The sequence below is a fragment of the Clytia hemisphaerica genome, unplaced genomic scaffold, assembly GCF_902728285.1.
Source record: "Clytia hemisphaerica strain Z4C2 unplaced genomic scaffold, Clytia hemisphaerica genome assembly, whole genome shotgun sequence".
Lineage (NCBI taxonomy): Eukaryota > Metazoa > Cnidaria > Hydrozoa > Leptothecata > Clytiidae > Clytia > Clytia hemisphaerica.
Genome location: NW_027103806.1, coordinates 33,490 through 50,199, shown reverse-complemented (window position 1 = coordinate 50,199; position 16,710 = coordinate 33,490). Strand labels below are relative to the sequence as shown.

General features: G+C 34.9%; 1 protein-coding gene across 1 annotated transcript; it reads right to left on the bottom strand.

Annotated features, from left to right (window-relative positions):
- Positions 1-1,667: 1,667 nt before the first annotated feature.
- On the bottom strand, positions 1,668-6,605 carry LOC136806460 (uncharacterized). Its single transcript, XM_067063041.1, has 4 exons — positions 5,758-6,605; positions 5,064-5,129; positions 2,109-2,307; positions 1,668-1,847 (listed from the first exon to the last, which is right to left on the bottom strand). Exons 1-4 carry the CDS (start codon positions 5,799-5,801, stop codon positions 1,668-1,670), a joined length of 489 nt encoding a protein of 162 aa, XP_066919142.1. The 5' UTR covers positions 5,802-6,605.
- Between the last annotated feature and the right edge of the window lie 10,105 nt (positions 6,606-16,710).

Genomic DNA, 16,710 nt, shown 5'->3' with positions numbered 1-16,710 from the left:
TTTTTGAAGAAGGTTTATAATTGTTTATATAGTGAAAAAAATCGTAAAATAACTATTTAAAATGTTGTTTATATCAAAATATTAACAGCTAAAAAGGTGATATTTTTTTCGTAAATGGTAAAGAAAATGTAAAAGCAATTCCCAGATTTAGAAGTCAAAAGGGATGGTTTCTCTTTAAAAATGGCTGGAGGTCTAGAAAGAAAGCAGTTTTCATTTTAAGACGTTATACGAATTCTAGCCTGATTGGAGGTAGAAAATAAAGGGTACAATGTTTGAAATAGATTAATGGTCTATTGAAATATCACTTTGACTGATAAAAAAGCTAAAAAAACAAAAAAAAACATACAAATGCTTAGAATCCAAAAAATAATCAAAGTGGAACTAGGCATCGGAATCATCACTATCACTACTACTGCTACTGTCATTGTCATTGTCATTGTTATTGTCATTATCATTTTCTACGTCTTGATCTTGATGGTGCCCATTGGCATTATTTGGTTCTGCTTCTTCCTCCTCCAAAGCCGTTCTATACTGTGGCTTCAACGCGCCGTTTGGAATTTTGTTAAAGTCTATTGTTCGTTCGGACACCTGACCATAATTTCGAGGCTCCCCCAATGCTTGGTCGACTCTTTCCGCAAGGTGTGTCATCTCCGCCCCTCTCCAATCTGGACGACGCATGACGAATCTCTTCTTCCGTCCTCCAGCCTCTTCGTCACTTTCCTGGTCACTCATCACCGCTGCGGATGCCAGTGACCAGTGGCCTTGTCGGCCACCGACCCTGCCTTCTTCACGATTTTTGATCGCAGCCTGAAAAGCTGAAGACAAATAGAATTATAATTATAGATACAATATACAAAATTAACCAAAGAAGTGGGTTGAAAAAGGAAGAGACAGGGGTGAGAGATGCGTTGAAGAAGGAAATTTATTCTAAGTGAATAACGAGTCAGTGGCGAAATATGTGCCGAAGAAGCCAAATGATTCAAAGTAAATAAAAAGGAAAGAGACAGGGGTGAATTACGTGTTGTACATTTTGAGTGAAGTTATAAAGGTACTAAATAAGGGAAAGAGATAGCACGGTCGGAATCAAAACGGCTGGTACAACGTTATGAAAAGGGTACTTACTCTATGTCGTCGTGTTGTCAATTTTCGTTTGACACCAGCTATTGGGTTTTCAGCAGCATTACGTTTTTGGCTGGCAAAATAGATCTTTGCTGCCGCTAAAAATATAAAATTTAAAAGGAAATAGGTTATATTTTGACCCAAGCATCTTATGAATCAAAAATGGTTCACGTGTGCACAGGTTTGCTACAAGCAAACTAACTTTTGATCTGATTACCTGACCACTCAAGGATTAAGAAAATATTGGGTTACGAAATTCTAACACCCCTGTTGCCAAGGAAAATGACATCAATGGTTACCATAGCAAAAACAATTAAAGTCGTCAAATTCAAAAGATTTTTGTTCCATTCCAAAGAGTATGAAAATCTGATAAAGAAAAAGGTCAAAACCTAAAAGACCCCCCTCACGAAAAAATTTGAAAGTCACAGCCCCCCCGCCCAAGGAGGGTAGCATATATGCTTAAGTGAACTTAAATTAATGAAAATGTAGCAAGCTCAAGGAGGAAAAAACAGCTCACGTGGAGTATTCATATAGATATGCAAGTTAACTTAAAAGAAACTTCTCAGCTTACCAAGAATGACATCGTCCCGGACACCTTCCAGCTCCATATTCCTGACTTCTGCAACAAGATTTCGTGTCACTTCGACATTTTTTCGCCAAGAAAATGGTCTCGTAACAACCCATTGGTTATCAATGTCTAGATCCTGGTACGCGAGATGAAGATGTTGCTGGAAAATAGAAATAATCAAAATACAAATCTAAACACGAATCCATTCACATGTTAGGATAGCTCACAAAATATCAAGTACAGCATCTTAGGAGTCTAACAGAAGAATGTTGGTTTTCCATGACTTTATATAGCCCCCTTGATTGTTTACAGTATGGTAGGTATGCTCATTCTTCATCAAATTCAGGCCTTAAAATATATTCGAATTTCTTCATTTTTCACAATGAAGAAGGGTGGGTAGGGTGGTTTGAATAGTACTCACTTTAACAATGTTTGGCACAACAATCTGCCTTTGCCGGCTTTTGTTATTCCGACGGCTTTCTTGTAGGTCCGATTTGACATTGGCCAGCTCTTGTCGAAGTTCAGCCATCTGAAGCTTCATTAGTTCGATTTCTTCAGAGAATTCTTCTTTGACGTTCTTAAATTCCCGTTTGAAGTTGTCTTTCAACATATCAAATTGTCTAAATGAAAGGTAAGACATTGAAGAGAGATAAATAAGCAAGTTCTATGAGCTGAGTCTTGGATATGCCAAGTTTACGGAGAACTGTCTTGGCATCATTCGACCGAAAAAGAAATCAGAAATTATTATGAAATTCTTTTGGCATTAATTGACATAGACATTAAGAGGTAATCAACTTCTAAGGTATGAACGAGATAAAAGCTTGACACATATTTTTAGTATTTTTCTCCATAATCTATATCATAAACACAGTGTAGTGTGTCGGTTGGCCCCTTTTAAAAAATTTAAAAAATTCAAACATGAAAACGCTATATGGTCAAAAAAGAAGATTAAGAAAATAGTTCACTCGAGAATTGAAAGATTTCTTTACTACAATAGTACGAGTTCTTTGAATGAAGATAATCTAGCACAACAGAACATAAAATAGCATATCACAATATATTTAGTGACTTTGTGATTTGACAAAACTTCCTACAAAATTAATTGAATCGATAACAAAAATAAAAACAATCTATTGTAAGTGAGTATTAATTAGAGCAAACCCAAATTCTATATAATTAGTTCAAAATCTCTGTACTAAATTAGGTTCCAAAAAAGTATTGGGAAAACCCCCACCGTAAATTAGCAAGACGACTATGAATGTTTCCATAAATTATCAATGAACTATTGTGAAGATGGGGTAACTTGTAACTTGTACCCCCCTGGAATCGGGGTTTACTCAAGTATTGGTCTGCATGTTAAAACAAAGCAAGATTAATGAGTAACGTTTTGACTGTCAATTTTTGTACTTATTGAAGAGTGATACAAGTTACCCTTTCTTACGGTAATAAACTAATCAATAAACGATTCTTTTTTAATATTTTAACAAGCTAACACTACAGTCTATGAGGCAATATCGAGCATTTGTGTCTTTGTCTGTCATTTTCTTTGCAAGTCTGGTAATTTCTTCGATTTTCTGATACTTTCCAATGCTTCCAAAGTTGTAGCCGAGTGAATAAATATCAGTTAGTTCTGTTTGTGGAGAATTCGGAATATTTCTTAGTTCATGGGCAAGATGTGTATGAGCAGTGTTGAATGTTTTCTGTTCTTTTGACCCTGTGACTAAGTTATAATAAAGTGGGGCATGAACAAGAGGAATGTGGAATGTGGCAACTCCTAATCAAGATATTGTCGCCGTGGAGATCGTTGTGAAGGATATTTTTACTGTGTAAAAACTGAAGGCCTTCAACTAGCTTCCTGCAAATCTCGAACCAAAATTTTTTCTGGTAACGTTCTGCCTTGAAAATGGATCTTAAAGTGATTGCCTGAGTTAACCGATCAGCTGAACCCGAAATATATTCCATTAAGATAGCACCAGAGTTTGTCAACCCATAAAGATATGAAGCACGAGTGTCCGGACAAAGAATTCATAACTAAAGCTTCCGCCCTTAAATCAGCCATTGTACCGGTTATGGTTTTCCTGGCACACCTGATCCCAGAGAACTTGATTTCGTGAGTGGTTATCTCCCCAAAGACACCACTTTTGGCCTGAAAACCAAGGTTTTTGATGTTGCACTCATCAAATTCTGGTAATATAGAATCCAATTCTGTTAAAAGCTCGTCCTGACAGGTCTTCTTCAACTTAGCTCGCTTAGTCTTGGAAATTTCATTGACTTTATTAGCAAATCGTTTCGGAATAGGCTTTTTCTTTGTTTCTAATTTCTTGATCTTCGTCTTAGCCTTAGAAAGTGTCTGCAGAAGGGTTGCATTTTCTTTTGAATTAAAGATTGTCTTCTTTCTTTTTTCTTTACATCACTGCGGTAGGGTTTTCTAAAAGCAAGATAACTAACAGTTTGATACTCATCCCAATTAATAACTCCTAACACTTAAAGGTAATCTAAGGATATGATGACTGCGTTAAGAATATCAGTTCCCACAGGATTTTTATCATTTTTGGCTTTCCTGTAGCTCCAATTTGACATTGGCCAGCTCTACTTATATCTGTAAAATATTTTTTTAGATAACTTGTGAATGGAAAGGAAAGGTTTCCAGATCTAAGGTTTGCAAAGTAGGCTTTCTTCGAAATTGCTGAAAGAAGAGCTTTTTTATATCTACATAAACATTTTCGTCAAGATTCCAATTTCTGGAATTTATACAATTTTGTAACAAGAAGCAAAACAATAATTTGAATTTTAATAAATTATTTTAGTTATTATGATCCTCAACCATGTAAAGCTTTTCTCCTTGATTTTAACAAAACCATTCTCTAAACTACACATGATATTACTTGCTAAAAAAACATTGTAGAAGGAAGTAACCACCTAGGCAGACCAAACCCTTCCACAAGAATTAAAAACTCATAAATTCAAAAATGGACCAAAGGCAAAATTGAAATTTTAACTTTTGATGTAGTGGTAGCGCATTTATGGAGAATATACTACTGATCTTACTCTGACATCAAATGTCTAAGTACAGAACAGTGTTTGCCAAGTTTGGTTACACTGATGCATTGTTAGTAGAGTATCTTCCATTTAATCATTCAAAGAGGAAATTATATAAATCTTAATAACAAAAATATACTACCGAACATACTTTGACATCAAATGTCTCAGTACAGAACAGTGTTTGCCAAGTTTGGTTACACTGATGCATTTTTGGTAGAGTATTTAAGATAATGAGAAATGATGCAACTTTACAATATTCTTGAAGGGTAAGCAGTACCATTATTAGATTTATGAGTTTTTATGATTTTGTAAAAAATAGTAAAAAATATTATACCTTTGTGAAACCATGTTGGTGCTATCATCAAGAGGGGCAATACCACTAAGATTATGTGTTTGTTCACTAAAGAGAAATTTTGATCAAACTTTAAACAATGAGTGTGATAATAATCAATGAAAGCCAAAAAACTAGCCTTAGTACCATCAATCAGGGCTATTTTCATAAGCGAGGGATAACTTTTATCAACTTTAAACGCAGATTTTCCTGGGTCAATTTTGAAAAAGTGAAGGAAAATAACAGATGACTGATTTACATTTAAAAATTAACAGACCAGAAAAATCAGCTGTTTAGACTTGGTATAAGTAACCCCTCGCTTATGAAAGTAACCCTGATTGACGGTAGGGGCCATCTATATAGTAGTTTGCAGTGAAGGGAGGAGACGGGGGTTCAGCAAAATGGTAGGTCTACTGTTTGATTGTTGTCATTTCTATTGGTTTTCTGCAAACAAGAGGGGTCAAATAATAGGAAAGATGTTGCGTACATACTAAATGAATGACCATAGCTTGGACTGCTCCAAGGTTGGAGCAAATTAGAATTCTTCTTTACAACCTCCTCTCCTAGGTCTAAACAGCCTGCTTTAGCGTAATCTGGAAAATGATCCAAGACAGATCTATCTTGGCAATTCTATAATATTTTGATTATATATTCCAATAATAATTGTATGTTCAAAATGATAATGATTTTTATTTACCTTGGAGATTTTTTTTTCTGTGGGCAAATGGACTCGAAGACCATGTGGTGTGGGTGTAGCGTTACGACCTGGTTTAACCATATTGATGGGCTAAAACAAATAAAAAAGATACAGTAGATTCAAACACAGAAATAGTTTGTATACCCCTGCCACTGCAGCATTCAATCGTTATGTTCATTTGCAAAAACACAGGATCAAAGCAAAATCTTTGATTTTGAGAGAGCATGGTTGACAGAAATGGTGGATAAGTTGCTGTTGGAATAATGAATAATGAAAATATTGATGATATGCTGTGCCTGTATGTACAATTCCATCTGCCTTGATCTGCCGAGACTTTTTTGGACAAAACTTTACTGATTTTCTACCTAATAAAATGATAGGGTTAATAAAAATAGCTTTTTTATCAGTTAGAAGACTGATGGGAATATTTATTTACTTACTTGTTGTGTTTATGATGAAAAGTGGTTGGTAAGAAAATTTAAGATTTAAAATTGATAGAATAGAATTGAGATGAATTAGAACACCAGGATGATAGAATCCAGTTGGCAAAGAGAAATCTAAGGTGCCATGTGAGGTCTTTTAAACCCAAACCCAACAAAAGCTTGAAACAATAAGACAATTCCCTAGTTTGTTGAATCGTGGCCATGAAAAACAATGATTTCAATGGTTAAAGTTGAAGCAAAACAATTGCTTGCTTGTCTAAACAATATATAGAAACAATAATTTCATTTAGGTCTTCCAAATCTCACAGCGCATCATATTCTAGAACCTTCTCTTCAGAAGAGTTTGAACTGTTGAATTAAACTGGGGGTTAAAAAGCATAAATTTGAAAATGACAGAGGATGAAAATGAAGTCATGGAGCCAGAAAAAATTGTAGAAATAAAGTAGAAAAGGTAGTATAAAAATAATGATCAAAATCAACTTAGCTTTGTTAGAAGTAAGGTGCATCATCTTCAATTTCTTTCAGCTTTTCCTTCCCAGAAAAAGTCAAATCTTCATTCTTCCAAGCCAACCGCAGGTAGTTCTTGGTGGAGAAGCTTATTGTTTTGGCGCCTTTTCTTTGTTTAATTTAACCTTAGCCTGAATAATGAAATATCGACCGGGCTAAAAGATAAACAAATATGGTAGCCACAGACACGATCTGCGAAATGGGAAGAGCCAAATTGAGCGCTCTTTTTCAGTTGACTAGCACTACATAGATGAATTTGGTAAGGAATTCGGTATAAACTGTTATGAATTAAGGAATTTGGTAAACTGTAATGAGAAAAACTCACAATATTTGCATTTCTCTTTGTTTTTGATTATCATTATGCTGGATTATCTTTTTAATTCATAGATGAATTTCAGTTTTTCCTGGTTTATTATTGTTTGCATTTTTTTTATCTATCAACTTGTCTCCAGTCAGTGTCCAGTCAGTCATACACCCCGTACAATTGTATAAGTTGTACCGGTGGATTGACTTAAATCAGCTCAAAGCCTGCATACACCCGCCATACACCCATACAAGTACAGGCTGTACAGCTACAGGTGGCATGGCTCTTACAGGTATAAAAAATTCTATCTTAGCAGAAACACTCATAATCATACCACCCATACAGCCTGTATCTACTTTTTTTTTAAATACCCACCAGTGCCACCTGTACACACCCGAGCAATCGAGTGTTCAAGGACGGCTAGTTCGAAACGCAGGTCACAGGTCAACAGGTCACAGGTCACAGGTCAACAAAGTGCAGACCGGAAAAAAGATAATAAGATCATAACATATACATAACATAACATCAATACATAACGCATTAAATTACAAAAAAGTAATACATGTTATTTAGATATTATAAAATGACAATTGAATAAAATAACAACCTAGTGACACTTACTTACAAAAAATATGATGCCTAACAAGACAAAAAGCACGAAAAATATTTAGCATACCGAATGTGATGATAACAATATGGCTGGATATAAAATTACACCAATCAGAAGCTCGTGAGTTCTCTGAGAAAGTAGTTTTAGAGCGATGAGTTTTATTATATGTACCATCATATAACATTACAAACATTACAATATGTAATATACCTGTTATATGTATAATATGGTTTTAAATCTTCTGGTTTGCATTATACACGGCGCGAACTGCGAAAGATCGATAAAAGCACATGGTTAAATTTTGATGTTTGAAATGGTTTTATATGGATGAAATTGCTTGAGGATTATGTTTTTGATAATTCTTTGTGTTTTCCAAACATTTTCCTCTGCAATGACATTGATTAGAGTCAACCTGTCATCACTGACCTGTGACCTGTGACCTGTTGACCTGTGACCTGTGACCTGCGTTTCGAACTAGCCGGTTCAAGGAGGATATCTAAGAAATTGTACAGCTGCCATCGTATGCGTCGTACACACCCGCCGTTCATGTACGGGCGTGGAAAGAGGGTCTTTTGGCAGTATTTGGTGTGAGGTGAGTCAAAATTGACAGCTAGGTACTACGCAAGATTATAGGTTTAGTTTTAGATTCACTGACTGCTTTTCAAACATGTAGCTGAAATTCTGGACTGTATCAGTATATCATAAATACCATCAAAAATATATAAATATATATATATAGTGAAGATATGTAATATCTGTCATTTTAGAAAAAGAAAAGTATTGATATATAAATAACTCAAACTGATAAAAACGAAAAAAGGTTAAGAATATTTTTGTTAATTGTGTGTATTTACGATTTTTTTGGTATTTTTTATTTTTTAATCATTCTGAAACAGAGGGTAATTTAGCAGAAGTTAAAGGAATTTAAAAGTGGTATGTGAAAGAAAAAACCTAATCCAAAGAAAGATAGAAGAAAAGTAATAGTGGAGAAATAATGAATTGCAAAAACTTTTTTTGATAAACACACTTCCGTAAGTTCAAAAATACATACAAATGGGGAAAATCAAAAGCAACCATCAATAAATTAAAAAAAAAAAAAAAAAAAATAAAAATAAAAAAGATACATAAACAAAACAAAACCCGAAGTCCCAGACTTGTGACTGGCATAGTGACTTTCCACGTGTTTAAGGGCCCACACATAGTCGCCTTCGGAAAACATAGTAGAAAAAGGAACTGACCAGCAGCTTCCAAATAAATAACAGACAACAAACAGACACTACAACAAAATACAGTACAAAAGGGCAGAAAGACACACTGTACCAACTATCCCACGTACACTACAGGTGAAACAAACATTTGTAACAAACACAATCTTACATAAAAATAGAAAAAATCACACAAAAACTGAAAAAAATAGAATCGTAAGTCGGCCGAGAACCCGGTTCGGCGTGCCGCTGGGGTAATGTCGCCTGACTGTCTTAAATGACAGTCAGCCTGTCCCAAGCCAGGATAAAGACAGAGGGATCCAGAGAGGACTAATTACCCTTTCATTGTAACATCGTCTCTCTAAGAGGAAAAAGAATTCGGCCACTCTTTGTTGTTTGTAGTTCTGACAGGAGAAAACATTTTATTTTTTCATACGATATATATATCTTTTCGAGGACCTGAAAGTTAAAGCTAAAGTTTTCATTGAAAGAATGCGCCGTCAGGGTGCTGATAACGCAAAGCTAGATTGTAGTCTTCGTAGGGTGATTGTCCGTCATATTTCAGAATTTGCAAGATTTCAACTTTCTCAAGATTCAGCGTTCGCCAGCTTCTGCGGTGAGCGGTCACGGGTGTACGGGGCTTCGAACCGGGTTCTAGTCCGACTTTTTCTTTTTAAATTCTCATTCTTTTCCCACTCTTTCCATCTTCTTCTTTGAACTGTAAAATATGACGTGCCATATGTCGTTTTATTAATTTTAGGGAGATAGTAATTTTGGCCTGTATTAAAACTTTTCAGGATGTCTCAAATTCATTTTTTTAACTTTTTTCGCGATGTCTCTGAGTCCTTTTTTTCTCGATATCTCAAATTCATTTTTCTCGACATCTCAAATTCATTTTTCGCGACATCTCAAAGTCAACTTTTTGCGACATCTCAAAGTCAACTTTTCGCGATGTCTCTAAGTCCTTTTTTTCTCGACATCTCAAATTCATTTTTCTGGACATCTCAAATTAGTTATTCTTAGTGGAATCTCAAAGTTTCTTTTCGCGAAAGATCGTTCAACGTCAGCTATAACGATTTCTCACATTCCACATTTCGTAGTATGCGAGGCTAAAGCTTGTAGATTGAATGCTTAAAAATAATTGGAGAGACTAGACTTGTATGCTGTTTGAAGATTATCCCTTACTTTGGATACATTAAGGGGAATATCAACTCTCACAGAACTCTCTCTTTATTTACAATGTGTTTAACTCAAATCTTTTCTTGATTTTCGACTGAAGAGAAAATTTGCGTCGGTCTATAAATGTTAAACAGTAACTATAATTTATAAAAGGTAAGAACCGCAAAATTATTTTCCCTAAGGAACCTTATCGGGGAAAACTTCGTCGGGGAAAATGTTCGTCAGGGAAAAATATTCGTCACTTGCTGGTAGTTGGCAAACGCATTAAGGCAGGGAAAAATTTTGTCGGGGAATAATATTCGTCACTTGGCCAAAATTTCGTCACTTTTCACCGACGAAGTTTTCCCCGATAAGGTACTTCATGAAGCTAAGATTGACAAAAAATTCAATATTGGTGACTTAGAGCCCAACGAATTATCACACTTTTTACTTTCTAAGAAACCAAATTTTTCCAATTTCAATTTTACTCACAGTGGCAAAGAATGTAAAAAAATCACAGAGAGGTCTAGATTTGTAATGTATCGTTTAAAATCTTTCTTTTTTCAATGCATGATACAACTATTATTAACAAGTAACACTGAATAAAATCACAATATGCGTGCTTGAAATAAAATGAATAAACAAAAGAAGCTTGGCAATGAAGTATGAAGTATGACTATCACTGCAGTATCGAAAATAGATAAGATTCATACCCAGAAAAATGTTTATACCTACTTAGAAATGAATACACAAAAATGGACTCTATCAGTATATAATCGAGAATAATTATAAACAAAATATACTCGTCAAGAAAGTCTTTATACAGATCGGGAGTTTCAAAATTGAGTGTTAAGGGGGGGGGCTAAAGGTTTGAGTTAGGATTCTGAGAAGAGTAAAAATGCTACGAATGTAAACTTTTCGTCGTTTGAAAGGCTAACTCAAATTTTGAGCCATCCTACTTCGAATTTGGTTTACATAATCAATAATGATGAAGAAAATTTTCCTTTCAAACAAAGATATTTTTGAGTTGGTAGTTAAATCTCAAGCTTATGATGAGCTGATAAAACGCTTTCTTTCTATATTATTTCAACAACTCAAGATTCGACAGAGGTTCAAATGTTTTGATCAAGAAGACATTAGGATTCGAGAAAAATACTAATGGAAGTCTAATTACAGCAATTAAAACTTTGAGGTAACCTAATTTGTTGTGGTTGAACTACCTTATTGGTGCGCACGAGCGTATTTTCTTCGATATTTTGGTATTAATTAAATATGAAATAAAAAAAAATACAACTTTAAGACTCTATTTATCGTGATTTTTGGTTGTTTTAAATTTTTTCTAGAGGAATTCTAGTACTACATATCGCGCATCTTCGGGCCTTTGCACGAAATTGCTCGAAAATTAGTACGCACAACAATTTGTACCAATAAGAAATCTTGCGATAAAATATAATGAAAACAAAATAAAAGGTACTTCCAACAATTTTATGTACAGAAGCTTTCAAACAAAAAAGCTAAATGAATAAAACCAAAGTTTCAAAGAACGTCACCACATCGTTGGGGAGCCTGGTGTAGGAATCTGTGTTAGCTTAGTTATCAAGCGTCGAACTTTTCGTGAGTTTGAAAGGACGTTGCAACATCGTTGGGGAGCCTGGTACAAGCCCAACTCCTTTGATATGCAAGACCACTTCAGAATTAACAGGCCCCGGCATCTGTGTCAATTTATCCACCAAGCGTCGCACTTCCACCTTATGGTCCTCTTGAAGTTTACTTAGAAAAGTGTCAATGCCCAAAGTAAAATCATCAACAGTCAATTTTGTCAGTTCAGATTTTGTCGCACTGAAAGCCAATCTCTTATCTTGGGCACTGGTTATGTCATTCAACAAATCATTGGCAAGCGATGCATTGTTTAATGAAATGTATTCCCTTGGCAAGCTTTTAAAGCATTTAATAACGTTGGGCCCAAGTCCATATGTATATCTCACATTAATAGCTAAAAGCTTACCCTCCAGAATACACCAGAGGTCTTCTGGAGTGTAATCGGCCAAATGAAATCTTTGCTTTACTCTTCTTAAGTACCCGCTGTTGACTTTCAGCAAAGATTTCATGTCTGACTGATAGCCACAGAAAATTATAACGGGATATTAGACTTTGGAATTTGGTGGTGGTGGCAAAAGATATCTCATTATCAAATCCAAAGCTCTCTTTCCATAATCCTTTGAGGATTTGTCCTCTGACGATAAATTGTATGCCTCGTCAACAAAAAGGATTTTTCCAAAGCTTGATTTAATGAGTTTTTCAGTACCAGTTTCAGTGCCATGTGGTCTGAAATCAAATCATTTCGTTGGACTTCCACAATTTCCGGCTTCTTTAAGATCCCGAGGTCGAAGAGGATTCCTGAAATGGAAAGAAACGCAACTGCAACATTCAAACTACTCCATATGAAGAGCTTTAAATTATTAATGGGTTACAGTATGGGATAAGAGATTCAACACTTGCTACAACATCGATTGTCTAGGCCTCATTAAAAAGAAGGAAATTTACCAAAATGGATGTAGGTTGACGATTGAAAACAAAATCCTTTCTTACGAAAACCGCATACGTATAATAGACCTTCCCACTTTAAAGACCAGGCGGAAAATGGGAGATATGGTGGAACTTAAAAGCTTTAAGTGGACCCCGGGCTACCGTCGCACATGCTTAAAATATTCCTGATCAAAACTGCTATGATCATGAAATTGGTCCATACAAATGTAGGTATCATAATCTCTAAACAAACTTTGGGAAAACATACTTATAGATTGCGGGACAAGAACGCTCAGTGGAATAAAAACGACATGAAGATGTGAAAACCCCAACTATCAAGAATCTATTCACCTGCCATGCACCTGGCAATTGTTGTTTTACCAGTCCCTGGGTTTCCAGTGAGGATCATGTGCAAAGATGAGATCAGTTCTGCTTTCGTTTGGGTATGTGCTCCCACTTCTAGTCGCCGTTTTTCCATCAAAATATGACGAGCCCACACATTTATCGATTTCTTCAACTTTTCTTGTCCGTATATGTTTTTAAGGCGCTTCTCAAGTGATGCAATCAGTGTCTGATATTCTGTCAAATAGATATAAAAAACTTACGAACAAGTCTGCGAATGATAAAATTTGAAAAATAAGTAAATAAATGTATCTAGTTACTTTGATTTATATGTATCAAACAGTATAACATAGAAAACTTACCATCTTCTTCGTCCTCTCACTTTGCTTGAAGAGATTTCCTGTAAAAGTCAAAAAAGTAAGAGCAGCTTTTTCTAAGAGCTATCAATGTGTGATACCTTGATGTCTCAGATTTTGCTGGAATGAAGGGGTCCGAATATTAAAAAAAGACTTTTTTTGACAACCAACTTTGTGTGTTTCTAATCCTAGCAAAAAGTTCTAACAAATTAGAAAGAATTAGACCTCCATTTAGCTTCAATAAATTATTTTTCACATCCAAAGTTTCCTCCCACAGAATTTCTCATTTTGAGAGTTCAAGGTTCAATCTGCTATATCTTGAGATGTGAAGCTTAAAGTGTCAGCGTTGTCTCATCTTACTGAAACGATCATCTGGTCCAGATTTTAGCAAAATCTGAGACATCAAGGTATTACACATTGAAGAAATTGAAGGTTTTTAAAAAATTGTCTCTAAATTCGGAAACTTGCTACGAGTATTTTGAATATAGAACACATTAGTTAAGTAAACAGTAACTCGTGAGTTATAACCAAATGAGGTAGATAGTTACCAATATTTCTTGTGCGGTACTATGCGTATCTTTTGCAATTAACCTAAAAAGTTACGTAGAAGGACAATTATTTGAAAGAATCAACAATCAACAACCGTAACAAGCTTTACTTTTTGTGTTTACATGATATAATTTTTTTCTTGACAAAACAAAAACCTGACGAGCCAAATTCTGTCCTCCAAGCCGAAAGAAGATTCCTTTAACAATTTTTGATTTTTGATACTAATCTTTTGTGACTAATCATAGAAAAGGAGGGAGAATTCCGTCATTATGGATTTTCAGGCCAAAACGTTTTAGGGATTTTACTTAAAAAGCAAAAACTCTTACTTTCAAACTTTTGGACCTGTCCAGAGTTGTCGCACTCTAAGAAAAACTGGCTCTTAAGACCTCTCTTTTCATTGAATTTTCGTTATAACATGAAAGAGCAGCTCTCATAAATTCTTTCACTTTCAAAAGGCTTATTTATTTTCTTGGGGGGAATAACCCTAACCATCCTCAGAATCACAATTTTATGGCTCTGCCATTGTGTTGATCGACAACCCTCTTCTTCTTAGAAAAAGAGAGAACAGGATAAAAAAGATTTAAAAAGATTTATTTACCTGTCTTTCAGAAACTTCCGATATCCTTCAAGCTCAGCTCCTGCAAATGGTTCTTGTATAACATGATCAAGGTCAGAAAAGCTAAATAAAAAATGTTTAGTAAAAATATTGATGCCAATCAAAAGCATTTCTTGAAATAGGTAGAGAAATGAAATAAAAAAAACACCCCTATATATTCCCCAAGGAACAAGTGTGCCATTTCTTTGAAGTCTTCAGGCTGCCCCAATTTTTGGATATACACTCAGATACACAGAAAGACAGACAGTTGAAGTTGAGAATATCTTTTTTCCTTGAAAATCAAAATTCTACAAGATATCGTTTTTAACGATAACAAGTTCATTAAAATTCAAGCATTGGTCACGAAATTACCAGCAAAACAAAATAAAGTGCAGTCTTAAAGCAAATAGACTTTAGGTTTATGAGGTATGTCCGATATACACGTCGCCTGTTTTGCCAAAGCTATAGAGAAAGGCTTCTGACACATATGGGTGTTATCTATAATTTAATTAAACTTTCCAAAGTTCTAAGTAATCTTTAAGGAAGATACATACCAAAATGAAAATTCTCAAGACCACCCATTGAGTAAAGTCCACAAGTCATCGTTCAATATTCCCTCGTGCAATTTTCCATTTGAGTAGAATTTCCTGAAACAAAAGTTTCACAAGTCCTAATCTCAGAGGAGATCCTGATTACTACGCAAGCTTCGTGAAAGGGTCTGACCGGGTTGGCAGTTCTATTTGAGAATTTTATCCAGATTTAGGATGAATATTAAATGAGCTTTAGTGCTGTGATTAGGTGAAGTAAAGATAATTGCCCAAAAACATTAAGTCGTATTGATCCAAATATAAACATTAGGCCCGATCACTTCGCTTTTCAGACAAAATAAAACACACCATTATAGGCTGTCAAATCATCTCATTTGCCTAGAGGCCTATAGGTGGAAATTGAAAGTGAAAGTCCCAATTATCTTTTATGAATAAAATGAATATTAACTTCAAAAATTGATGAAATAAAGGAATAACTTTTGCCAATATATTCAAAATTTATCTTGGCGAAGGTTCAGAGAATATGGCAGTTTTCTTGGGGGTTGGTACATTTTGCTAAAAGGGGGGGGGGTGGCCATAAAGGGAGGAGTAGAGACCCCTCTACAAATGTCTGATTAATCTTTTGATCCGATACCAAAAAGAACAGAAGATATTGGACTTTAAAAAGTTGAGTGAAAAGCTGATTTTTAAAAGAAATCACCTACAATTGAGCACAAAAAGTAAGCCATCTATTTTTACAAAAGACAGGTTATCTTGATTGGAAAACACTCACCAATAATCATCATTGACATTCTTCACAAGTGTAATAAATTGATTTCCTTTGGAAAATGTTGCTGCTGTGAGTGTGAAAGATGTACTGTTCGTTGGCCGGCTACCCTCTAATGAAGATATAGCAATATGCTTGCTGGCTTCAATTTTGCTCTAGGGAGAAAGGTAAAAGATGCAAACTAATGTTGTTAGTTTTCCATTGACCCTGTTTTTATTAAAAAAGGCCAACTAGAAAAGGCCAGCTTCAGTTTATTGACTTGTTAATAACGAGTTATGGATATTGACTAACTCTATAAAAGCTTGCGAGGATGACCCCTAGAGAACAAGGTGTGTCTGTCTACTTTTGTGCGAAGAGAGATATATTTCTAATTAAGACCACGTTTAATATGGTAGTAGATATATGTGAATGTTGAAAAAGATTAACAAAGTTTTACCAAAATTAATCTCAGTAACCTACCTGTCAAGAAGCCCAAGAAACTCCACATGCCATGATTTTAGGAATTTTACTGTAAAACTTCCTCCTCCAAACCTTTTCATCTAAAAATTATTTGAAAATGTGTCAAGCAAGTCATGTTTTAGTACTAAACTTTTTGAGTTTATCATTAGATATCTTTTTCTAGTAGGTTAAATGCTCAAATGATTGTAGTTTGGGTCAACTCTGTTAGTTTAAGTATCTGTTAATAATTTCAAATGTTACAGCTGTAATATCGCATTATTGAATTTCTTTGCCGAGGCTGGGTTTTAATTTTTATTGTTCTACATGTTTTTTTTATAAGCATATAAGAACAGGAGGGGGTCGGTAGTAAAATCTCAGACATATATGAGTAGTAAAAGGATTTTTACGAATTTTTACATACTACCCAGACTCTTGGATGATGTATTTTACTACCCTGGTATGAAATTCTTTTGGGACAGATCCCAATAAAAAATAAACCCCTGTTTTGTGACATTTTTACTGTCAGCCACTAAATTGACCATAACTTGGGAAAATTATGTGGCTTACACTTAGGATCGGCTTGATGGTTAAGCTGAGGAAATTAGC